Source organism: Marmota monax, unplaced genomic scaffold, assembly GCF_021218885.2.
Source record: "Marmota monax isolate L192 unplaced genomic scaffold, Marmota_monax_Labrador192_F-V1.1 WCK01_AAM20220418_F8-fsc00133, whole genome shotgun sequence".
Taxonomy (NCBI): Eukaryota; Metazoa; Chordata; class Mammalia; order Rodentia; family Sciuridae; genus Marmota; species Marmota monax.
The window spans coordinates 1,280,744-1,308,078 of NW_026694821.1; the positions used below are offsets into that span (position 1 = coordinate 1,280,744).

General features: G+C 40.1%; 1 protein-coding gene across 3 annotated transcripts in view; it reads left to right on the top strand.

Annotated features, from left to right (window-relative positions):
* Positions 1 to 248: 248 nt before the first annotated feature.
* The window catches only part of Creb5 (cAMP responsive element binding protein 5), a 402,319-nt gene continuing 375,232 nt past the window's right edge, over positions 249 to 27,335 (top strand). Inside the window, exons 1-2 of one of the 3 annotated variants that reach the window (XM_058573158.1) lie at positions 249 to 319; positions 796 to 3,806. In XM_058573158.1, coding sequence (XP_058429141.1) covers positions 3,804 to 3,806 — 3 coding nt within the window. In that variant the 5' untranslated portion in view covers positions 249 to 319; positions 796 to 3,803. The other 2 variants (XM_046426059.2, XM_058573160.1) reach the window with 2 other exon arrangements.

A 27,335-nucleotide genomic window follows, 5' to 3' on the forward strand; every position in this document is an offset into this window, starting at 1 on the left:
ACGGCGCTGGGCTCTGCAAGCTGTTGCTTGCGCGATCGACGCCGCGGCCGCCACCGCTCCAGGGCGGGTGCACCAGAGTCCGCTCCAGGGGCGGGGCCCGGGGCGGGGCCGGGGCGGTCCCGCCCCCTCAGCGTGCCGGGCCCCGCCCTCTCTCCCTCCCTCCCCCGCGGACCGCAATGATTTAGAAGTTCAGGAATCCCACGTGACGTCACCGGGGGGGTGATGTAATGCACTCTAAATAGAATGTATTGTAATCTTTGCTCAGTCCAACGTGGTCCCTTCACCCGGGCTCCGCTCTTGCCTTCTCCACACTTGTTTGGTAAGTTCCTAAAAATACGGCTTGGCCACTTCTGGGGTTTTGCATTTAGGCACTTTTGTTGCACTTGCCGCGGGAGCCATCTCGGGAGTGTACTTGTTTGCAGGGGTTGGTTCTCGGCAGTAGCCGCGAGGTTACTTGGTCCAATGGGCAGGTCACAGGGCAAGGAGTAGGGAAGATGCGATGCATATTTTTGGAGGGTGATCTGTGTTTGTAAACATTTTGGCGGACCAGAGGGAAGTCCGGCCGCAATTGCTGATGGACTGTGGAATTCTACTGTGTCCTGTGGTCATCCCAGAGACCCCACGCCGTGTCCGTCCGGGAGCGCGTCTCGGTGGACGCTGCGCCGCGCGACTAGGAGGGATGCTAACTGGAGCCAGCGCCGTGTTCGCCGCAGCGTGCGTGCGTGTGTGGGAGCGCGCGTGAGTTTCCCTGACACGGGGAACAGTTATGAATCGGGGGTGTGTGTTTGCCTCCAGAGACCTGGCAAGGTGCGGAACCCTGCAGAAGTGTGGTCAAGTGGCAGCGGCGGCGGCAGCGGCAGCAGCGAAGACGACCAGCCAGAAGCCTCGCCCCGCGTAGCCTGCTTTGCAGTGATGCGGCGGAACCCCCGGAGAAAGTTTGCAAACTTCCAGCAGGCGCTGCAAGGACACCGGGTCACCTAGGGGGCGGGCGGGCCAGTGTGCCGGAGGCTCGCTTTCTCCCGGTACCAAGCCGGCTGTTGCCACCTCTCCGGCAGGGCTGCCCGCTGCAGCTGGTGGGCGCGCGCGCGCCCTGGGAGGGGAGGTCGCCTCGCTGGGCACTTGACTTTCACTCCAGGCGCTCCGGGCTCGAGAGTGACGAGGCTATTTGTCAGCTCGCGTGCACTCCTCCATCCGCCTCTTTCTCGCTGCCATCATTACCTCTTCGCCGCTGCCCCAAATGACAGCTCGCGGTGGCGCCCAGACAGTTCTCAGCACCGGCGGTGGAAGACTTCCTCTGCGGCAGACTCTCAACCCAAACACTTAAACTTTTTTCGAAGTTCTTAGAGGGGCAAGACACGAAGGAACTAAGGAGATGTTTTCTCCCGGGGGCTGCATGCCGCTTCTTCTGTGCCTTAGATTCATTTCCTGGGGGTGTCTGATAGATAAAGCCTCCAGTTTATCCTGAACGAGTGCCGCCCCCACTTGATGATGCTTGTTCAAGGCCGGGAATTGGAGTGTGCTGCTTGTATATTTCGTTGTCAGAGTCTGCAGAGTGCGTTTGATTATTTTTTAAAAATTTTTTATTTTTCCCTGTTTCTGATATGTGTCAAGGAATAAAGGCTGGATACAGGTCCATTACGTCATTCTGCAGGCCAGTAAGTGTTTGATTAACAGCTTCAGATACTCAAGGGTTCAGGAGCTTAGAATGCTGACAAAGCAACTCTGCTTTTCACTCCCACCCCCCAATATACCTGTGCAATCGCCCATTCCCTGGGCATCTTTATTGCCCTCTATTCCCCATACCTCCTTTTCCGCCCCTCCCCCGCCCTCATCGTTATCACTGTAGACCCGCCTCCGCCTTTTACAGCTTTCCCTGGGGCGAACACTGTCCCTAGAGTGTGGGTAAGAGCTTCTGGTGTCTGAGGAGACCTCAGTACCTGATCAGCGCACAATCTGCCCTTTTCTATTATTTAAGAAAGTCACCAGCAAGCCCCCTTCTCCAGGGCGAAAATGCTCAGCCCTGATCTCAGGAAGTGTTTGGAAGCGTTATGATAGTACTGTGTCCCGCGTCCCTGCGGTGGCTTAGGAAAGCAACACACCCACAACAACAAAGTATTTAACTTGACACAGCGCCTGCCTAGAACCTTTTAACCCAAGAGGGAAGACTAAGAAGCCAGGAGCGGACTAAGTCAGGTTTAGCAAAAAGAATCAAGATTAGATGTTTTATTTCCAAAGTGAGGGAGCGTTGAGTCGTTGAACTCAAAGCGCCATACAATAAACTGCTGCACGTGTTACTTTCTTGTTCTTAACCTAAAGTTTCTATGCTTAAAGAGGAAGTTAAATACATAAGTCATCGAATTGAGTCAGAATCTCCCTATAGGCAGTTGAAATAAAAAACACCCTGTGTGTGACTTGTTCAAAGGCTAAAAAGTAAAAAGAACCCTTTGGGTAGTGTGGAAAGGGTGCAGCAGAAATCCAATGAAAATTTTACTAACAGGCTTTTGGATAGAGGGGGACCAGGGACTAGGGTGCTCTCTGATTTGGAGCTAGTGAAAGCTAAATAAAGGAAAATTTATATTCTGAATAGGTGGGAATTTCTTGAAGAAAACGTGTTTTGTTATAATCAGATCTACTTTCTTCAAAGGGAAAGCCATGCTGTAGGCTAGGCATTTGTGCAACTCCTGTCTGGGGTCTAATTGACATCCCTTCCCCAAGTTTGTGGCAGTATTTATTATTTATTCACATCTAGAGATGAAATAGTATACCCCCCCCGACAATACATGGGCATCTAAATGTTAAACTTCTTGTTTGTGATGCATAAACCTAAAGGAAAAAATGGCCCAGGTCACGGGCACTGGAGAGTGTGATTAATGATCAGTGATTTAGTGATCAGTGATTAGTGGTTTTATTCAAACTGTTACCTCTGACCAGAAGCACACATCAGAGGATTAACAGGCTCTTTAGATAAATGCTCATTAGTGGAAGGGGAAAAGCAAAGATAATAGGCATGCACCCAGGGACAACTTTCGAAGAAAATCATTCCCGTCTTCAGAATAATAAGCTCTATTAACAGAAAGCCCTTTTAATTTAAAACTGGCTTTTATCTTGTAAATCAAAGTTAGATGTAAAAGTTTGTAGTGCCATTATAACCTAAATTTTCCCATATCCACTAGATGTGGATTATCTCAGTAGCGATATTTTTTTTATTTAAATAAACAATTGGACCTTTAGAGCAGCTGAACCCTGACAGGTTCTTAGCTCCCAGGGTTTGAAGGTGTCCCCCCTTCTGGGATGGGGCTTGCAGCTTGTGGACTAGATGGCGCACTGTTATTTGGTGGTGTGCTGCAGAGATCTCACAGGAGTGTGGACTGAGCATGTAGCTGCTTGTGAGGTGTTCCCTAACACCACAGGGTTGATTCTGTGCAGGGTTGAAGACTAGACAGTTCTACAAGTTTTCAGTCACATTTTCCATGTCAGTTAAATCTAGGGAGTTCAAGGCTACTGGAAAAATTAGTCTCATTACTAAAAGAAACTTAGAGAACGAGGGAGGGAAGGAGGTACGGAGTCTAGGAGGTACCTCTGGGTTGCAGAAGTGATTGTAAAATACCAGACCTTTTTTTTTTTTTCTTTTTACTAAGAGCTAGTTTCACAGTCTTCTGGTCTGAAACACTGAGGCAAATACTCAAAAGATTTATTTTCTTCCTAATCTTGCTGGTGGAAAGAAGTTACTAGAAAGAAAGGAAGAAAAAAATTGATTTGGTGACTGCAGGAAGCAACACGTTGCTGATTTTATTCTCCAGATAATGGTAAGAATTATGCTTATTAAGCAGAGAAAGAACTTGGTGCTTAGCTAAGTGGGGTCAGTCTTGTGTTTTCAATGGATTTCTTAGGAGTTTTAATGTTGCTTTTCTCAGTTCCCTGGGACTTATAGCATTTTGTGTGGAAGGTTTTGTATGTGTGTCTCTGTGCGTAAATCACGATTTCTGGTAAAAATAGCAATGAAGCATGTTAAGTAGTGTGTCAGGCAAGAATTCTCTTTTCTACAAGCTTTCATGAATCACTTCAACAAGTATTTGAATTTTAGTAAGAAGGAGTTCTTTTTAAAAAGAAAGATAAAAATGAGAAACAAAACAAAACAACCCCATTTCCCACATCCAAACCTAGATGTGTACTTCCCTGAAGAAGGATGCTATTGATTGTCAGCTATTACTTTGGTTTTAAAATTTAAAAAGAACTCACCATGTCTCTCCATAAATTTTTTTCCCTTATTTTCCTTTGATCATAGCATTTTATATAGATCTGATAGTTTTAAAGTTCTTACTGATTCCTGTTGATTTTTCTTGTTCAGCTTCACTCAGAGTAAACACGTTTGCTCAACTGATAACATCCAAGCCAACTGAATTTTAAGGCAAATTGCTGATATCCATAAATTACCTGTCAAGTCAAAGTCAGTTGTAACTGTATATAGTTTATACCTGCGCAGATAGTGTAGAACGTTCCCACAAAAAGTAGAAACCATTCCTTTATTTCTATATCTCTGTGATATTGCAGCAGTCTGTCAGAGAGACTTTTCCTGAATAGATTTTCAATTATAGTAAGTAGAATATTTTTGTTATAACTACGTGTCAGTTTCCCACACCTGCGTGTTCAAAAACAATCAACCATGGAGTTTCCATAGTTATTTGTACTGATGTCAAGTTCTCCGTCTCCTGATTTCCCACTATAATTTACTTTTTAGTAGTGATGTGTCGTTGTCCTATAGTATTTCCTTAGCATTTGGAGTTTTCCTTGTCAACTGAAAATTTTGGGAGTGTGATGATAACCGGATCCTTAAATGTGCACTTTGTATTGGTAGTTGTTTTTTTTTCTCGTTGTAGATTAAAATTGGGATTTGAGTGGACTTATTATTTTTGTCATCTTTCTTTTTTTTCTTCTTCTTCACTTCAAAGCAGTGCTGTTAGTCACAGAATTAATGTGATCATGGCTGGTGTTTCCCATCTATATGCTTCTTTTGCTTCGTACAAATTGGATTTCTACAGCAATTTAAGATCTTTTTTTAGAGGCAGCTTTCTTGGATGAAGGTGGAACAGTGATCTCAGTCAATTCATTATCTTGTCCAATTTGACTATCAGCTGCATTATGGGAATCAACCAATGCTTTTATAAATTAGTGCTTAAAAATTCAAAACGAGGACTATTTCTCTTTAAAAGAATTATACCATTGTGATAAGGTAATAGACTTAGGGGCAGCAGCTTCAAATATTTAAGGGTGAGAAAGAAGCACTTTCATCTCTGCTGGGCAGACTTAAAGACACCAAAAAAACCCTTTTTGTGTTGCTATTTGTAAACTAAATAAGCTATCTATGTTGTGGCAATGCTTTGAATAGAAAGCCTTGCACTTTAAAAATGACCTCATAATTCCTGTTTTCACTAAAGAATTATTACATTTTGTAATTAGGGAAAAAATGGCAATTACTGTTTTTTTGCGTGTCTATTAGTACTCCATCATTGGGAATCATGAGAAAATTCAGAGAAAAAGAGAGAAGCCCTTTAGAAATTACCAAGTCATGATAACACTCTTTTGGAAACATGTTTAAAACTCTTGAAGCCCTTATTGATGGCTCTGGGACTTTCAAAGTAAAACATAAAGTTTAGGATAAATTTGCAAAGGAATTAGATATTACTTGGACACTAGATATTTTTTTTCAGGGCTGGAGATGTAGCTCAGTGGCAGAGCACTTACGTAGCATGCACGAGGCCCTAGCACCACAGAAACAAACACAATACATATTTCAGTTACTTTTTTTTTTCTATTTCCTTAAGTTTCTCATTTCTAATCTCTATCCTAAAATTAGCACAGATGGAAAACTGTCATGTTGGATTTGATTTGAGCTGGTTTTAAAAAGAGTGAAGAACTCCTTTTGGCATGGAGAGTCTGACAGAAAGCTTGTGTCTGCATGCAGATTTAGGGGATCTGGATTTAGGGGAGATCCTCTGAGCAGAACTCTTTGTTGAACAAAGGAGAGCCCAAGATCTGGTAACATCTCCTAGGTTATCCAAGGTCCAGAGCAGAGAGTGCCAAATGAGGCCCCAGTGCCCTTCACCAGGCAGGGTCCTGTTTCTACAAGCCAGGTTGTCATAAATGCCTTTGACAGGGAATACATAAGCCACAAATTTGGATGCTTTGCTCTTTTCAAGCCTTTTGCCATTAACATTTCAAAGACAAAATTTTTATCAGATCTTTTGAATGGCTGCCTTGGCCACATGAACTATAGTTGTAGTTTCTATTCCATTTATTCTTATACATAACGGCAGTGTTAATTTTTCTAATATTGGCCTGCCTCGTTGATTTTAATTTAAATCCTTCTCATTATTATTAGACACACCCTATAAAACTATGCCATCCAGATTTCACTTGAGAGTCAACACTGGGAAAACCTAAAAATGGTCTAAAAGACCATCTCTGAATGAAACCGTCACTTTCTTTTACTTTCAGTGTTTTATCATTTTTCAGGAAGGGAGCTGAAATTATTTCAAGTTCGTATAAATCATCTTTCTTTTTGTCGAATAGAGCAACAGGTTCTATGTTCACTCTAGCAGATGCACTTTTGCCCAGGACCTGTCTGAATATATTATCTTTTCAGGTCAGTTTTGAAGCGCGTGGAGGTGAACATCACTCTGTGAGAAGTGAGTTGCATCTGGCAGCGTGCTCTTTGAGGTCTGACTGGCAAAACTTGACTTCTCATAACTAATAGAAATCATGCATGCAACCCAGAGGACTCCAGAGCACAAATATTTTATTTAGGATGATGTTTTATTTATGATGCTGTATTTAGGATGGGTAGCAAACACGACTCAGTAGAAATCTTGAATGCATCTACTAGTTGTGTAGTTTGGCCTCACCCACAGGTTTCTTTTCCAGCTTTTGCATGAACGTTTACTATCAGAATTCAGGACTCTTTTATTCTTTTATTTATTAAAATAGGAGCCCCTATTTTACAGGCATGATTTCTTGAATATAACCCATTTCAGCTAGTTTTATCCTCTGCTGGCTTCCTTAGTGGGAAAATCATAAACAACAACAACAACAACAACAACAAAAATCTAAGTTTTTGTTTGAATTAAGTGATTATAGAAGAAATGCATTTAATCTCCATTTGCCAGATTTGATAGGACCATTGAATTTTATCAAGACAAGATTTTCCTCTTTAAGTCAGTTTGGTTTCTAATGACTAGGTACTAATCCATGCCCCAGAGGACACAGGCAGTGAGGAGAAAGTCCATTTTCACCAGGGGACCTAAGTGAAGAGCCTGATTTGCCTCACTGCAAAGACAACATTGTCCAGAAAAACATTGACTCTTGGGAGGAAAAACAATATTTTGAAGGCTCAAGCTTCTAAATTCTAAGCAGGGAATCATGGTGAGTTGAAGATGGCTCTCAGAGTGCTGAGGGCCTCCGGGGTTGTTTTCCCAACTACAACATGTTAAATGTTCTCTTCATCCATTTTCTGCATTTTCCTTATGCTCATGTTTCTACATTTGCTTTTAAACATCTGTTCTAGCTGCTCTGCTTTCAGGGGTAGCCCCACAATAACAAATAACAAATGTGTGGACAACAGAGAGGTGCTATTTTTTCATAAGGGGAATCTATTGTGATATTGCATCTTAGAAGAAATAATTAGTGAGACAACAGAGAGACAGTTTAAAGTCCAATTTATGGCATCATAACTCCCACTGCGATTGGTGGCCCTGCAGTGATGTGCTTTATGGCAACAGGCAAAGCCTTGGTGGAAAGGGGAACCCCTAAGTGCTGCTTGAACTAATTGAGCTCCTCTGCCTCACTTACCTTATTAGCAATGAAAGGTGACTGGAAGTCCAATAGTGGGACCAATATACGTAACGTTCAATGAAGGAGTCATATTAAAAAAGTAAAAAGATGCTGGCACCGTGGTGCATACTTGTAATCCCAGCAGCTCAGGAGGCTGAGGCAGGAGGATCAGGAGTTCAAAGCCTGCCTCAGCAACAGCGAGGCACTAAGCAACTCAGTGAGATGCTGTCACTAAATAAAATACAAGATAGGACTGGGGATGTGGCTCAGTGGTCAGTGTCCCTGAATTCAATCCCCGGTACCTGAAAAAAAAAAAAAAGCAGTAAAAAGAAGCAGGTGACAACGTTCCTTTTGATAACATATTTTGATTTTGTTTACCCAGTATATCCAAAATATTGTTATTTCCATAAAAATGTTAATGAGATACTTTGAATTCTTTTGTGGGTGGGGTACTAAACCTTTGAAATCCAGTGGGCATTTCACTAGTACAGCATATCTTGATTTGGGCTAGCTACGTTTCAAGTGCTCAATAACCACGTGTGGCCAGCGACTACCGCACTGGACAATGCCAGTCTGTATCATGGTCCTTAATCCTGGAGGCCCAATGAAACCACCTGTGGAGCTTATAAAAAATACTCACACCCCTCCTGCATGAGATTCTGATTTAATTGGTTGGGGTTGGGGGCCTTGGCCTCTGTATTTTTTAAAAGCTCCTCTGAGTTTCTAATGCACAACAAAGGTTGAGAACCACAGTTCTAACTGATCTCTAAGGAATCTTCTCTAATATTTTATGATTCTATTTAAGGAAAGGGATTGCAGGAAAGTGTTCATTCAGAGTTCAAGGGCAGCAAGCAGTTGTTATAGGCATCTGCACCCTTCAAAACATGTTGAAGCAAATACAATTAATTAAAAAAAGTTTACAGAATGAATAATTTAGAAGATAATTCTTTGTGCCAGACATGAGCTCTGTTATAAGTTGCAAATATGGGTGTTGTAAATGGTCTGCTTCCCTAGAAACCTTTGTTTAAAATTTGATTTACATGCAGCCTCATAGAAAGTCTCTGTTTTGGAAGAGGTCGAGATCTGCCCATTTCAGTTATTCGGCCAATTTACTTCTTTGCCCCAGGTACTACTTGCCTTTAGCTGTTTTCAGAGGGAAGATCTTCACTTCATTCAAGACAGCTGGATGTCCTAGAGTTTCTTCCCTCTGAACTTTTAATAAGCTTTATGCCATTGCCTAGACCAAACTTGCTCGTGTCAAGATGTCAGTTAAAACCCTCTGGACTGAAGGGACTCCTGCTACTTGTCACCTTTTAAAATATTAGTAGAGCTAATATTTCTCAATGCATATCAGAATATATATGTTTGGTGTATTCACTAAAGGATGCAAAGAATAAAAATTTTCCAGCTCTTCACACATCTTTTTGCAAAGTCAACAAGCAGCATTGCTTGTGAAGGGGAGGAGACGGCCCGTTGTCGGTCCCTTGTGACTTCACGCAGCTGAGAACCTCTGCATTCCCGAATTCATGAGTCATTTCACCCTGACCCTGTCTCCTTATCCCCTGCAGAGTCATCTATTTCCAAATACATGTCTCGTTGACCATGTGCTTTCAAAATATGATTTTAAACCAGTTTTTAGACACAACATTATATGTTGTTTTTACATTTTGCAGTGATAATATCTTGGTTTCCTGTACTATCATTCATTAGAAGAAATTTATCCTCCAATTATTAACACACAGCTCTTATCCCCATTTTATAGATGGAGAAACTGAGGGAATGATGAGAGTTGGCATCTGGCTTATTAATTTGATGTGTGGTCAGTGTGAGAAAAGTGTTTACATTTATTAGGGCCATGTAACCTAAATATAAGCACTACTCTGGATGAACTCCAGGTGGGGATTTTCCAATTGTACCAACTATTGCACTTGTCTCTGTTATTATAAATAACACTCTTTCTGATGCTTTCCCATGCAATCTTTGCACCTAAATGGTTTCCTTGCTAATAGCTCTGGTTCCCCACCTTCAGGCTGCATGTACCTGGATTGATTAACAAATACATAAGGGTATGCTAACTTCTTAACATGGAATCTATTCTGAAAGTTGCATGGAGACATCTGTTGCAAATCTGTGTTTTCTGTGGTATCTAGGGAAACTTTCTCTCAGGCTACATCATGATTGACTGTTAGAAGACTCTGTGGAGAGACATTGAGATTAATGATGTAAGTTGCTCATCTGTTTTGGGGATTGAAGGTAAAGGGCTTTAGCTATTCATTCACTGAGCAAGATAGACTATATAGGCCAGGTCCTGAATGATCTTTCATAATACACTTTAGCTCCTGCTACGCCAATGGACTTTCTTTGCACTTGGTCTACTGCCATCTGCTTTTGAGATTTGGTTTCTGTTTTCTTCTAGTAATGATGGTATGTTGGATTTGGCCAACAAATTCTATGCCCCTGTTTCAATGAGTGGTATATAAGTTTTGACCAGTAGTACAGTTTATGACCAGTACCAGGGAATGATTATTTCGTATCCTTTTCTAAACATTATGTTAAAGTTAAAGGAATATGGATCTTGCCACACTTTGCCATTATATATATATATATATATAATATAAATCCCTGGCCAATAAGGACAAGCACATTACAGGGTATATGCTTATAAATACACTGGTCATCTCTTTTAGGATACTTTGGATAAATTGTTACCCACTTAGAATAAATATCTATTTGTAATGTTAATTAAGGTACATGTTGTTGATTAAAAGACATTATTTGATTTAAAAATTAAAACTCTATTTAAGACACTTTTTTCCCCCAATCAGGCCTGTCTAAGCACATATTGTTTACAATTTCATCTTCCAGTTTTGTGAAGCCAGATGACTAACAACCACCATTCTTAGTGCTGTACCCTGTGGACGTCATCAAGGATGATGGAGCACAGTGTTTTGGCACCATAAAGCAGCATGTAATTTGAAATTGTACTTTTTGCTAAATACCCATGCTAATCTCCAAACCATTCAAAACATTAAAAAACAAAAACAAAACAGTGGGCTCTGCTGGCAGGATGGAAGCCACAGTAGCAGAGAAGTACAATTATTATTATTATTATTATTATTATTATTATTATTATTATTTTCATTTGCTTCAGAAGCATTTATGAAAATCAGGGAGAAAAAAAATTACACATAATTACTTGGCATGTCCTTTGGAAGGGACATTCTTAAGAAATGTTAACCCTTTAACCCAAGGTTATTTTTTCTTCTTTCCAGGAAAAAAGAAAAAAAAAATTTAAGTACAAATGCTATTTAAAAGGAAGACTGAATAGTGATTTATGTGGATGGTTGATATTTAATATTAGCATACATTTGAGGACCTCTATTTAGGAAGTCTGTTCTTTTAAAAGCCATTTTAGTTATTTAATGCTTATTTTTTTAAAAAATAGAAGATTTCCAAGATTGGTTATGCAATTATGTGAATATATTTGACACTAGTGAACTATACACTTAAAAAAGTTTAAGATGGTAAATTTTATGTTATGTATATTTTGTCCCGAATATAAAAAAGGACAGTAAGGCTTACTTTTTATCCATTCCCCAGATGGGGAAGTAGATCACACAGAGCATTTGTTCCATGTGAGGTATAGGGGCAGTAGTGTTTTAATGAAAAGGTCAAAATCGAAAGAAGTCCTTTGCATTTTGGACTAATGTGGAGAAGTGATGTGTGTGTGTGTGTGTGTGTGTGTGTGTTTGTGTGTGTGTGTGTGTGTACGTGCGCTCATGCGCTGCTATGATTCTGATCCATATGAGATTTCCAGGAATCCGAGAACGAGGCTCATGGCCTCTCTTCTGGAGACTGGCATGGATCTGGGTGGGCCCTATGCATAGAAAGCTGAATCATTTAATTTGAAAACAGCTATCTGGCCTTACTTTTGCATTTCTCCTTGGATTTACTTGATTACCTTTCTTAACACAGGGTTACATTCAGCTCTGATCAATGAAAACAGTCAGGTACAGCAGCTTTGTAGGTTATGTCATGGAACATAAATCTGCACTTCACAGTGACACTGACCAGTGAGAAGTTGTTTACAGGGGACAGTGTGGGAGTTGAAAGTTCTGGAAGCAGATCTTAGGTGGAATGATGGAGGAAATGGGAGATATTTGACTTGGACAGGAGAAGACTCAGGCTCGTACCTAGCATCAAGGAACACTCTGTGGACAAGAAGAATACTACTTTCTGACTACAGGGAAAAATAGGGAAAATTGGAGGAAGGGTTTTTTTTTTTTTTTTTTTTTTTTTGGTATGGGGGAATGTTGGCTCCAAAAGGAGGTGAATTTTGAAACAAACAGACCTATACACCAATGCAAATGGACCATCTCTCGAGTGACCTCCCTGGCTGTGGATTATCAGAACTATTATAAGCAGAGTTTCTAGAAGCAACATGAAAGAAGATTGAGCCAGTTGCTCCTGGCCTTGCTAGGAGCTAGTTTCAGAAACATGAAACTGGCACAGGTTCATGAGACGGTTCCTGGATCCAGAAACCATGGACTCCTCATGAAAGCTCCCTGGACTCTGATTCTTGAGAGCAACCTAACTAAACATTGTAATGTATCCATTGGGCCTCATGGCAAAACTGAGTTCAGTGTGTAGTGAGGCCCCCCTCTTCCCAAGGCAGCACTCACAAAGGTCCAGGGTGTAGCCAGGTGTATTAGTGTCCTGGGTGGGTTTCTCTAACAAAGTGGCACTAACTGGTCAACAGAAATTTTATTCTTTCACAGTTTTGGAGGCGAAAGTTCAAAAAATCTAAGCAGGATTTTTTCCTTCTGAAGGCTGGGAGGGAGGAGCTGTTCTAGGCCTCTCTACTTGGTTTGTGGATAGCCATCTTCTCTGTCTTCACATGATCTTCCCTCTTTGGAGCTATCTCCAAAGCCCTCTACCCCCTTTTGCCATTAAAAAAATTGGAGCGTTATAATTGTACATAATGGTGGGATTTGTTGTTACATATTAGTGTCTGTAAACAATATAACAATAAAAATTCTCCTTTTTATAAGGACAATAGTCATATGGGATTATTGCCTGCCCTAATGACCTCATTTAACTTGTTAGGTTGATCAGTACCTTGTCTCCAAATAAAATCACATTTGGAGGTACTGGGAGTTAGGACTCCAACATATTTATTTTTTAGGGGACACAATTCAACTTGTAACAGCAGATGTCCCCTTCAAGAGGACTCTGTGGAAAAGAGCAGATTGGGAATGATGTAGATTATAATCAGACATTTTTAGCATGAGGAAAAATAATCCTTCAGTGGACCACAGAACTATTTGGAACAGCTCTTCAAAGATGAGGGTCCACACATTGCAATTTAAGTACAAAGCCAGTGGGCTGTGGTTGTGTCTTGGTGGTAGAGCAATTGCCTAGTATGTGTGTGAGGCATTGGGTTCAATCTTCAGCACCACAAATAAATAAATAAATAAATGTACTGTGTAACCCCTCCCCCCCAAAAAAAGGAACAAAGCCAACAAAATAAAAATGTATAAAAATAGATATAAACATGTTGCACTGATTAAGGAATTTGCTAATGTGTCTTTGGTTTGGCCTTGAATTTGTCTCCACGGTTTGTGAAAGAGCAATGCCAAAAGGGCAGCACCAACTCTTTACCTTGAGAAGAAAGAATTAAGCCAACTATAATTTGTCACCCTGGCAGGCTTAACAATTATTGTTTTGATATGCTAATGGTTACTGACAAGGACCAAAACCACCAGTTCTCATAAATACACACACACACACACACACACACACACATACTAGATTGGCTGTAGATATTTTAATGTGGGAGGAAAAAAAATTCTGATTTTCTGGTTGTTGATGGAAAATTTATGCCTATGTGCTACTTCTACATTCCACAATAAAAAACAAGGAAGAAAAAATTCTGCATTTAAAAAACACAGCCTAGTAAAATGACAGGTAACCCAATTAAATATTGGGAAGGGGCTGTAGAAATGATCCAGTGGTAGAGTGCTTGCCTAGCATGTGTGAGGCCTTGGGTTTGACCCCCAGCATCATTAAAAAAAATAAAAAACAAAAAAACAGGCCAGGCACAGTAGTGCCTGCCTGTAATCCCAGCAGCTCAGAGGAGGAGGCAGGAGGATCTGGAGTTCAAAACCAGCCTCAGCAATTTAGCCAGGTGCTAAGCAACTCAGTGAGACCCTGTCTCTATACAAAATAGGGCTAGGGATGTGGCTCAGTGGTTGGGTGCCTCTGAGTTCAACCCCTGGTACTCTGCCCCAAACATACACACACACACACACACACACACACACACACACACACACTCACACAATGGATCTAATGAGAGTTTTTCAAAGAAGATATATACATAGCCAATAAGCATATGAAAAGATGTTCAGCATCACTAGGTACCAGGATAATACAAATTAAAACTGCAGTGAGGTACCCCTTCATGCCTACTAGGATGACTAAATGAAAAAGACAATAACCAGTGTTGATGAAGATGTGGAAAAATTAGAATCTCATACATTGTTGATGTGATTGTCAATGGTATGGTCACTTTGGAGAACAGTTTGGCAGTTCCTCAAGAAGTTAAAAATAAACCTTATAACCTTGTGATTCAATTCCTCATTATACCCCCAAGAGAAATGAAAACATGCCCATACAAAGCTTGTACATGAATGTTCCTGGCAGGATTAACTGGAATAGCCCAAAAGTTGAAACAACCCAAAGTCCGTCAACACATGGGTGCATAAACAAAATGTGGCTTATCTACATATTGTAATATTATTTGATAAAAAGAAATTAATACTGACATATACTACCACATAGATGAATCTTGATTATTTTTTGTTAACGCAAAGGAATTCAGGTACAAAGGACCACATATTGTATGATTCCATTTATGTGAAGGGTCCAGAGTTGGCAAATCTGTGGAAACAGAAGGTAGATCAGTTGTTGCCTAGAGCTGGGGGTGGGTGGGGTTGGGAGCTCCTGGGAGACAACTAAAGGGTGTGTGATTTCATTTTGGGTTGGACATGTTCTAAATCTGTCCTAAAACTGATCATGGTGCTGATTGTCCATACCTACGAAGAGTGCAAGGCTCCTGGATTAAATATTTTAAACAGGTGAATGTGTGGTATGTGAGTTTTTATCTTATGAAGCTATTTTAAAAAGTTAACACTTCTCAGAGGAAAATATAGTATGTTAAATTCAGTTGGAATATATGCCAAACAGGGTATTTTGATCCAACAACGTCTTTGGTTATTTGGGATGAATGTATCAAGATGAGCTGTGGAGAGGGGTTGCTAGGGGCCTTACAGACCTTAGTAACAGTAAGTCAACTATGAAATATTTTATAGCATGTATCATATGTGACCAGCCTACACCTCTCTCCTGGGCAAGAGTCTTAGCATCCAAATGGACCCTAGACAGACTCCTGCTGTTCCTTAATTCTCAAATTTCTCAAGCACCAATCCTCATGCTAGTTTTCCTGACATGCCTGTTTTAGTGGGGGCCATCACTGTTCCTTGGGCTCCCAGCTTGAAGTTCATAACCATCACGGATGTTGTCATCTTTCTTAGCATCATGAACTTGTCACTGCCAAGACTTCTGAACTCCTCTTGGGCAATGTCCTATGACTTTTGTCCTTCTGCCCTGTTTTTTTTTTTCTTTTCCCTAAACCAGTTCCTTCTATGAGCTGAGAATTAAGGGGAAAAGAATTATTTTTGAATATTTATTGGAACAACTTTCTTGTTCAATCTGCCATCTTGAGCTTCATGACAAACCTACCTAGGAACTAGAATTAGCCTCTTCTGTAGATAAGTGAAGCTCAGCAGTTAAGGGACCATCTCATGGGAACATCTCATTCTCACCTCCAGCTCACTGGAAACACACACACACACACACACACACACACACACACACAAGCACACTCACCTTCTGCCTGGGGAAACACTCTTTTCCCAGGCCCACCTCAGTCATCACCTCCTGATCTCCAAAACCAAAACCTGAATTTAAAATTAATTTATTCCTTAGTGCTTTGTTAATATTTTTCTTATGACTTTTGTTTTTAAACTGTGTCGTCTAACTGTGCTTATTCCTGTATTTGCCATAAATTCTTTCTCCTGAATGGGACGTCCCATAACTGCAAGAACTGAATGTTGTCCTAGTTTTGATTTCCCTCAAAGGACCTTGCATTTCACCGATGGTGCCACAGCAGAGAGTAGGTGGTTAATCATGCCAAGTGATTGGATGACAGGGACTCTTGCATATCATTGCCATGAATTTCTTTTGTTGGCTGGTGAGTGTTCCTGGATAGTGATGGCTGGGAGATTTTTCAGTTTTATTGATAAGGTCACCTTCCTCCAGTATCACTTTATTTTAAAACTTTGTATTTAAAGGAACTATGGTGATAATATGTTAGAAATAAAAAAAAATGGGGGTGGAATGGTAAATCGCAGAGACTCTCACAACCTTAGGGAATCACTGACTTTCCATTTTTACATTTCCTTACATGCCTTGGCCAGAAGTGAACCCAACTTTTGAATAGTTTTAGTCATAGCATTGACACATTTTAAATTTCTGCTTTTTTCACTTAAAATTCTACCACAGACATTTTTTTCATGTTGCTACATAGTTTTCAAAACTGTGATTACACATAATATTCCATTGAGTTGCTATACCATAATTTCTTAACCACCCCCTATTGTTTGACATTTAAGTTTGCTGTGGATTTTTTTTTTCATGATTATAAAAAAAAAAAGTAAAAACACATGATCAGTCTTTTGGCAAGGAAAATACATACTCTGAAAATACTCATCTCCTTCCCTGTATACTGGTTGAAAAAAATCTTCCTTTGAGCTTTGGGAAAATTGTGGCAGAGACCAACTTTGTCTTGGGCACCCTCACACTCCCCTTATCGCTCTATCCCTGCTCCTCTTCCTCTCGCACATTCTGTTCCACCACAGTGCGTGTTCCTGGGACTCAGGGACCTGCCCTCCTCCCCCAGAGACAGATCTGTCTGCTGTAAACCTCTTTCTTTCCTCTCCTCTTAGCCAGGCTTCCTGTTCCTCTTCGTGCTTCTCCAGAGCTTCCATCTTAGTCAGACATTCAATACTCAGTACATTTCTCTTCTGGGAGTTGGGGGTTATCATTTCATTATGAAAGAATTTCTGGGGATGTCACATGACAACCCAACAAAGCACATCTTTCCAGTGGACCTTTGCCCTCTGGAAGAGCTAGACCCCTTCCAGGTTCTAAGGAGTTGATAATGAACTGAACACAAAATCTCTAAGCAAGGAGTTGACTAGGTAATGCATCATAGAGTAAGTGCTACAAAGAGGTAAAGTAGGTTTCGTGGATGAAGTGTGCCCTTGCATCTTTCTGTGCAGTAGTCCAGGAGGGCCTTTCTGATAAGGTGACATGGGAGTCCATTGGAGAGATGCTGAAGTGGGGGCTGCTTCCTAGGAATATCTAGATAGAGTGTTCGAGGTGAGGGAGCTACTGGTACAAAGGCCCAGGTGCGTTCGATGGTGTGTTTGAGGAACTGGGAGGAAGTGAATGTGAACGTAGTGAGGGAAAAATAGCTCAATCATGTGGGGTGTTGTAAACCCTGCCATGGACTTTGGTATTAGTCTCAGCAATGCAGGACGCCATTGGGTAGTTCAGAGTAGAGATCCCATCATTTACAATGACCTCCCTTGCTGTGGTTGGAAAGCAGGCTGTATTGAGTGAGGGTGGTGGTGGAGGGGACTGGGTAAGTGGGGAGATGGTGAGCAACTGGAGTTGGACTTATTTTGAAGGTAAAACTGACAGGGTTTGCTGGATTGGGTGCGGGGGTAAACGTGAAGTAGGGGAAGATGTTAAGGTTTCCATCCTGAGACAGTAGAAGTTGAAGATGGCAGTAGAACAGGTTTTGTGGAGGAGATGAGGAGTTCAGTTTAGGGCATATATGAGGAGATCATATATGAGATACTGAATATGGAAGGGGCCTGGGATGGAGATACTGCTAGAATTGGGACCACAGCCTTAGGTATCAGAGAGCCCAGCCTCCTCTAAGAATACACAGCCTCTCACTCAGTGGGCCCCAAACCCTAGAATGTCAGGTTCTAGGAAGCCCAACACTTTCTCAGCCACAGAGACCTTGCACATGCTTTCCCTTCTACTGAGACCATCCCTGCCTAGACAAACTATCCCTGCATCTCCCCGATTCTAATCTAAATTAGGTCCTCCTCTACAAACCACTAAGAAAAGCAGTTTTTCTTTATAGCATTGAAATTGAAAATTTGAAATGTCGAAACTTTGAAAAGAAAAAGAATTAAAAGCTTATGTGAACTTCTTAATCAAAATTCCCCCACCTTCTAGGAAAGGATGGGGCCTGGTGTGAGTCTGAGCTGGCTGATGACCTCCTTTGTTGTTCTAAGACAGGTCTGTTGCCTCCAGCCTTATCCTGGGAGATTATAGGAAGTGATGGCTGATGGAAGAGAATTTATTTACCAAGAAAGGGATGTTAGCTCATGAAAGAGCTCTAGGCCTCTGTCTTTGGCAGAGTGGAACTGTAAGAAAAACAGAATGAAAGTAGGGAATGACTTGTCTATTGTCTTTGGAAAAGCTAGAGTGGGATTTCAGAATGCCTATCTTCTTTGAAAAACTTACTTGTTCCGCAAAAACATATTACATATGTATGTAGAGATTGATGGTTGATTGATTGATACATAAACATGTATCAATTGGGGGAATTTCATACACAAGACCCCCTCTTTTTAGATAACACTTTTTTGGAGGCATTCACTCAACAAATATGTATCGAGTGTTTACAGAACACCATATGGAGGTAGGCACCTGGAAGCAGAGAGAAGTCCCTTGCTCTCATGGAATTTATGAAATTTGTTCACCTGTAAAATGGAGATTATAATAATCCCTACTTCCATAGTTGTTTTCAGGGGGAATCAGTGACCATGAATTTGAAAACACCAGTTGGGTTTTAAAATGCTATCTAAATTATGAACAGCTTTTATGATTGATGTACTGAATATTGCTATTATTCTCATTGGGAATAAATCTTGAGTAATTATTTCTAATTCTGAATATCTTCAATTCATATGCTTCCTAAGACATTCCCCTTAAAATTTAGGGAGTTAAGTTTCCTTTCACTCTAATTCTAACAAAAAAGAAAAGAAAATGTCAAGTATATAGTTTGGGTTATAGGTGATTGTATTAGTTAGCTATAGCTGTGTAACAAGTTACTTCCCCCTGTCCCACATGTTATCTCAGACTTTCTGTAGGTCATGAGTCTGGGTGTGGCTATGTTGGGTTCTCTTATCAGGGTCTCTCCCAGAGCTGTAATGCAGATGTGTGCAAGGATTGCAAGTCATTTCAGCCTCATCTGGGGGAAGATCTACTTCCTGATTCACATGGCTGTTGAAGACTTTAGGTTCTGCTGGATTTTGGTGTGATGTTAGCTCTCCTTTACTGGTTTCTTCATAAGGGGACTTACAACATGGCATCTGGCTTCCTCAAAAGTAAGCAAAGTCTCTAAGAAGGAGAAAGTGAGAGATGGAAATCTCAGTTTTTTTTCTATAATCCAATCTCGGAAGTGTCATCCCATCCCATTTGTCTTTTTTATGCATTAGAGGCAAGTCGCTAGGTCTAGCCTGTACTCTGGGGGAGATTATGCAGCTGTCACCAGGGATCCTTAGTATCTGCAAGTTACAATAGTGCTTGTGAATAACATCATGAGTTAACGCTGTATCCATGGCACTAATAATATGACAATGTTTGAAATGAAAGAAATAAGAGAAGTGAGCACCATTGTTTCTTGAAGACACAACAGTGGGGATAGGCAAGGAAAATTGCTGTTCAAGCCTTCTAGATTTAGAGTTGGAACCAGTAAAGAATCCTGATTCCTTCTTTAACTCACTCTTGTTTGAATATTTATAACCTCTCCACTGAACAGGTAAGTTACCTTTCAAATATTGGAGGTAAACAAAGGTTAATGTTTCCTGAGCAATAGTAGTAAAATTAAAAATACGTTAATTTGCCAGGAGCGGTGGCACAGGCCTGTAATCTCAGTGGCTTGGGAAGCTGAAGCAGGAGGATGGCGAGTTCAAAGCCAGCCTCAGCAATGTCAAGGTGCTAAGCAACTCAGTGAGACCCTGTCTCTAAATAAAATGCAAAATAGGGCTGGGGATATGGCTCAGTGGTTGAGTGTCCCTGAGTTCAATCCCAAGTACCTCCACTCTCAAATGTTAATTTAAATTTGCTAGTTCAGATTGGTATCTCATCCATTTTCACTTCATTACTTTTGATCCACACTTGAAAAACAAGCCAACACTGTGGATTGAACTCTTCCAGGTATAGAAGAGTCCTAGTGCTATGCAAATGAGCTCTTTTTTTTTTTCCCTAGTAGTTTTGAAAAAGAACAAAGGGCAACCTGGAAAAATATTCAGTCATGTGAGGTGGGGTGAGCCAGGTCAGGTGTGTAGTTTTAAATCTAAATGCAGTCCTACAAATCATTGTAGGATTTGCAGGATTTGGGGTGGCTGCAAACAGCTATGATCATTTTGTTGTTGTTGTGGTTCTGATTGCCTTAGCCATATCACATCAAGCTGTTTTTGGAAAGAGATTCTGACAACTATTAGCCAAAAGCCATGTTTGGGCAAACATAATATGAGTGCTGAAACTTTATAATTGAATGTTATAATTATGTCATGTGTAACACACAGAGTTGAAAGGTTGTGTATTTTGACCCACCAATGGCTAAGGCAATGTGGCAGAGGCATTTGGAATGAGGTCCTCACATCCCAGGGATTCCTAGTATTAACACTAGTTTCATGTGATGGAACTTACAAGAAATTCATTCAGAAAAACACCCAGTGTAGGAGTCACTTGGCATATCCTGTGCATATCTTCTGGAACAAGAAGCAATCATTTTTTGGTTGTGTCATTTATGTGCCTGCTGCCTTGCAAAAAAGGCACAGGCAAACCGGCCATTTGGCAGTGGTCATCTTGGGGTTTTAAAAATGAGAGCACTTTATTTAAAACAGTGGTCTTGGTAACTTATCTTTCCTCCAGATTTTCCCCTGAAGCTGACCTCGTGAGAAAACTGCCCTGAAAAAAAAATGGGTATCTCTTTTTCTTGAAAGAGTAACTGGGGATGGTTTTAACATGAAAATGGAAAGTTTTAACACTGGGAATGAATCAATCCCAGTTCCCAGATGGACTGGCTGAGTCAAGATAAATGCTAGCTGTCTCGAACCAAAATGGTGACAAAAATGATACCTTTGTCTCAAGTTCAGAGATTCCTTGCTTTCTTTTTAAATTTTGAAGGTAAATGTACTATTTTCTGATTTAAAAATACTCTTTAAAATGCAGAAAGATATAAAGAGAAGTCTAACCAAAGATAGTCACCGTTGGTGATTTGGATGTTTATCCTTGGTGTAACTTGTCCTTACACATCCATATCATCCAGTTACAGTTCTGAAAGTATTTGCAGTTTTGTCTTTGAATTTTTTTTCTGCTTAACCTAAAATTTGTGAACTTTTCCTCAAGGTCATAATTTCTTTTTTGAAAACATGACTTTAATGGCTGCCTAATCTTCTATATGTCATAATTTACCTAGACCAATTTGTTTATTGGATGCATAATTTATTTTGAATTTTTCCCTGACAATAAATAATATTTCGAGGAACCTTCTTGCTCATAACCCTTCAACAGTATCTCTTATTTTTCCAAAGGAATTATTCCAACAAGTTTACGGTGTTGATATAGTTTGCTAAATTGTTTTCAAAACAGCTTATACCTGTTGCCTCTTTGACATCAAGGCTATGTGACATTGTCTCTTGCATCTGATCTCCAGCCAAGATTTAGGGTATCATTATTATTTTGTTTCCAATTTATTAGGTCAAAATTGTTTAAATTTGTTAGTTGTAGATGGACACAATATCTTTATTTTGTTTATTTATTTTTATGTGGTGCTGGGGATCAAACTCAGTGCCTCCCATGTGCAAGGCAAGTGTTCTATCACTAAGCCACCACCCAACTCCTCAAAATTGTTTTAATTTGCTTTTATTTAACTAAAAGAGACCTTGAGCATTTTTTCCATTTATTTGCTGGCAATTTGAATTGTCCATTCACGTGTCTCTGTACCTTTTGGCCATTTTTTTTCTCTCAGAGTATTCACATTTTGCTTATGGAAATGTATCTTTTTTATACATGGAAAGGATATGTTTCTTAATCGTCAAAATATAGCAGCACGAATAGAACCATACACTTTGTTAAAAATATATAATTTTAATTATAGATGGACACACTACCTTTATTTTATTTATTCATTCTTACTTGGTGCTGAGGATCAAACCCAGTGTTTCACATGTGCGAGGCAAGTGCTCTACCACTGAGCTATGGCCTCAGTCCCCCACATACTTTTGATATCAAAGGTTTTTTTTTTTTGTGTGTGTGTGTTTTAATTCCTATTGTAGGGGTTTATTTCTCAGTGTCTCAACATGCACATGCAGCCTGCTTTCAGAATAGTGCCATTTCTGCCTGCTTCAGCTCTGCTGATCTTCCTTCTATTTTTCTATTTCCCTCTTCCTCCTACTGTCATAAAATTTTTAAAAGATCCAGACTTCTACTTATCTCACTTCACTCAACTACACTTTTTGGTGGCAGCCTGCCAAGGAAACCAGAGTCTGAAGAGACTCTCATATGAGAAGTGGAGAGGGTCAGTAACACCAGTTGAGAGGAATGGTTGACAGAGAAAACAGCCAGCTTCTTGTTTATGCCATTTCACGAATGACCTTCCCCATGACAGCTCGGAGGGAGCCCGCTGCTGTGTTTGCTGGGAGGCCACAGTGAGGATCAGGAATCCCAGGTGGCCAGAGGCAACTCGGTTCATCTGGGCTCCATCTCCTCTGCCTCATTTTATGATGGAGATAATAATACCTCGAAGGTATGCTCTAATTAATTATTCTTAGAAACTGAAAATATAATGGCTAATTATTATAATCATTACATCATTAATTTTTTCATTCCTTTTATAGAATTTTTATCAAATGCCAAAATTCAACACCCAGATCCAGTTATTTGTAGACTTTTAAAAATCTATTATCTTCCTAGCTTCATTGTAATGTTTATTTTACCCCATATTATGTGAATTCCTTAAAATACAGAAATTTGGGGCTGAGGTTGTGGCTCAGCAGTAGAGCGCTCACCTAGCATGTGTAAGGTGCTGGGTTCAATCCTCAGCACCACATAACAATAAATAAAATAAAATAAAGGCATCGTGTCCAACTACAACTAAAAAAATTTTTTTTAAATACAGAAATTTGAAAATTTGTGGTAAGTATTTAGAAAGATTTTGGAGTTCTAAGTTTGTTGTTTTGCAAAACAACAACAACAACAATAAAAAACCAAATGTAACATTTTGGATAACCACAGATCATTGTAACTCAATAATAAAAGTAAAATATTTCAGGCTGTTGATTTTTAAGCCACATTAACTTCTTTTTCTTTCATTGTGAGTCATCTAATCTGGGGTGGTTAGTTTACTGGTAAATAATTATACCTAAGACTATTATAGTTTACCTAGATATTCAGCAAAAAAGTTATATGAATATAAACAATTTAAGGAATCACAGGTTCTGAACAGTAGCCCTGGCTCTTATTGTATGATTTTAAGTTAGAAACTGTGAATTAATTTCTTAAGAATCTTTTTGTGGTTCTAAAAATTCATACAATTTACTGTGGCTCTGAGGGAATGAGAGTTAAAACAGTGTATATTTAGCATCAGTGATTTTTTTCTGCCTTGGATGGTGCTGTTTAATGTTGTCTAATTTAGCACAGAAATATCTTATTTTTCTCATTAGAGCACACTCACCTTGAGGGTAGGGGCCATGTGTTACAATTCCTTTAAAAGCAGAGGTTGAATGAATGTTAGAAGGATCACCCAGACTGCCTGGCTGTTATTTATTTATTTTTTAAAAACTTATTCATCCTATAACTATCTTGTGAGTCTCTGGACCCTTAGGTAGCCCTGTGCTGCCTCAGTTTCCCAGTTCATAAAGGAGAAAAAAAAAACCTTCCTTAATTTACCAGGTTGTCTCTGAAGCTCAAATGAAGGGAACTTCCTAGGAGGGAGTGGGGAGTTAAAAGCTTTGTATGGGCTAGTAAAAATTCAGTGTCATTTTGCAGGATTGCTTTATTTCCAGATGTAGGATCTTCGGTGGAGATGTGTTTGGACCTTCTCCCCTCCATTTTTGCCAGGGAGATTTTGCATACTGCTAAAAGCTGAGAGTTGATTTAGCAGCATTATTATGGGATGCTTCCGGCTCTAGGGACCTCCAGCTTCTCCTGGCCCTAATATAAATGAGGAACATATAACCATCCTCTTAAATTTAAGTGTTAGCTATATCATCTTCATCAGGAGAAAAAAAAATTCAAACATTTATTTTCTATGCAAAGGGCAAGTTTTAGTGGTGAGTCAATTTATTTCTGAAACAATCTCATTTACCTGAATGAGGAGCACATATTTATTTTCAGGGTAAGTGGTGGGGTCGTATAATTCTCGTGTGACAGATGAACCAAACACTCAGCTGTAAATTACATGTGGCTGGACGAGGATCCTCTGGTTTGCTGCTACGTTGCTGCTGCTGCTTGCTCCTCTTGGGTCGAGGTTGAGAGCTGGAAGATTAGTGACTCTTGGATTTACCTAGAAAAAAAAAAAAAATATTCTTGATAGAAACCAGAAAGGGATGAGTGATACCATAGAGGTGTATTTATACATAAAAAAAATAAGGTGGTGATATGACCTGGATCTAATATTTCTCTAGCCAGAAGACTAAAAGGATCACAGAACATGACAGAGTGGCTTGTATCATTACCGTTTATTTCTAAAGACCTTTTGATAGCACCATCAAGTTCTTTTCCCTTTGTTTTGTTTTAAAGTGGCCCTTCACTGACTTCATTAATGTGTCACAAAGTCAGATTTTTTTTGTTTGTTTTTGTGAGCATTTAGTCTCATAAAAATTAAATGTGTGCATTCCTGTAACCTGATCTGCCCCCTCCAGTAAAAATCAATGCTCTTGCCCTTGCAGCTCAAGCCACAGAGGTCTTATGTAGCCTTCGACGTGCACATTTGTGCCTGTGCCCTCTCGTTACACAGTTTTTCCAATGTTTTTTAAACATATCTGAGATCTGGATCCCAGCCACAAACAATCTATTGACTTGTTTGTCCTCACAGTGTGTTTGTTAGAAAGCCACCAAGGGTCCCCCCAATTCCTTGTCCAATGGAGTGGGTCCAGAATGGGGCCAGTTTATTACTTGTAGATTGTTACAATTTAGATGTGGGTGTTCCCCAAAAGCTCACATGTAAGACAATGCAAGAAGGTTTGGAGGAGAAAGGATTGGGTTATAGCCTTAACCTAATTGGTGAATTAATCCCTGATGGGATTAACTGAGCTGGAGGCAGGTGGGGTGTTGCTGGAGGAAGTGGTTGGGGTCTTTATTTGTATCTGGAAAGTGGAGTCTCTCTCTCTGCTTCCCTCTGCCACACTCCTCCTCCATGATGTTCTGCTTCACCTCGAGCCCTGAGGAATGGAGCTGGCTGTCTGTGGACTGAGACCTCTGAAATCATGAGCCCCTAAATAAACTTTTCTTCCTTTACAGTTGTTCTGGTTGGGTCTTTTAGTCACAGCAGAAAATAAGCTGACTAAAATATGAATGTATTTATTATTCTTTTGATTGGGTGGCAAGAACATCTAAAGAAGATAGATTTCTAAAGGGGTATTTGGTTCCTTGTCAGAACCAAATTATGCCATCTTAAATATGCCAAGTATAAAGATTCTGAGACTTGTCATTAAAAATTATTCTCCTGTGCTCAGATGTGATTGTCTTCCCCACAACACATGGAATTTCCATGGCATTTTTTTTTTCCCTAGGAAACAATCAAATGTTGATTTTTAAAGATTAAGTTCCAGAGTAGAGAAAGGTCTCTGAGCTTTTCTGAGATTCCCTTTAGACTAATCATTGCTTCTGATACAGGAAACCAGCCCAGCCTTTCACAGCCTTTGGTAGTGAGATTTAAGGTCTTGTTACCACTGTGATGGCAACTGGGGGAACAGGTTGCATTTATTACATAAAATTCCCCAAATAAATTGTGCACTGTGCTCTTGTAGAAACTCACGGGTTGCAAAAAATTAGTTGTTTCTAACTGGACTTTACCCAGTTTTAGGACAGTAGGCATCCAAAGGTCTTCATCTTGGTGCAATCCAGTCATGATTTTGTCCCCACTTTGGTCTGAGCACCCCCTGAAGAGAACTATGAGCTCATGTACCTGAAAAGGATTCTTCCAACCTGCAGTGACACAGGGAAGCACCTGTTAAGCATTGTGGAAAACCTGTTAAGGGGTGTGGTTAAGGATTTTCTACTACTGCTTATGTCTGATGAGAAAATAATCAATTATATTAGTGCCTACTTAACTGTGTGCCATGTGCTGCGTTAAACACTTTTGATGTTTTATTTAGTAGGTATTATTGTCTCTGTACTGATGAGGAAACTGAAGTTCAGAGAGATTGAATATTTCACTGAAGATCATGTGATTCTTAAGAGCAGGGCCAGGATTGCCTTCTATTCCTGGTGCTTCCCTTGTAGTCCTGGTCACTCTGCTGCAGTCATAATTTGATAAGCTTGCCAGGAGAGACCACCATTCCATCTTCTCCAGATGAAGCTATTTGTATGCACAAATACTACTGAAGTCTTAGTTCCTTAGACCTTCCTTCTGCACCTTCACTAATATAAGATGCCTGTGAGTTCAATCTGTTACCAGATATTTTACTAAGCACCTACAAAACCCTAATTCTGGTAACCACTGATTTCAAGAAGTACAATAAAAGCATAGCTTATTTCACTTTAATCAAGACACAGGTACTCTATATAAATTGCTGAGGCTGGCTTTGAACTCTCGATCCTCTTGCCTCAGCCTTCCAAGCCTCTGGGATTACAGGCATGTGCCACTGTGCCTGGCCAACTCTAATCTAATTAAATAGAACTGTAACTGATGTTATTCTCAGTACTCCTATTATTAATGACTGATGTAAAAATACAATTCCACTATCTCTAAACAATGGCATATCATCCTATGTCTCAAATATAGTCACTCAAAAAGATAAACATTTTTCCTATTCTTTGTATGACTTTTTGAAGTTATCTGTTCTAGAATAGAAAAGAAAATAGACATGTAGGAGATGAAAATCTGATGACTCTTAGGCTCAAACACTAGTCATCCTTCCTCACAGCAGATTTTCCAGTTATCTAAAGAAGTTTTTATTCAGGAGCCATTTGTGGTGGGATGGCAGTGTGGTACATCATCTGTGCAGTGCTGTAAGTGTTTATTAGGGTACAGGGCGAGAGACCTGGCTGTCTGGAGGTCCATTTGTGTTGTGTAATAGGGTTTTGTCCAAGAGTAGATACTGCTTACCTCATTCTTTTTTTGAGATCTT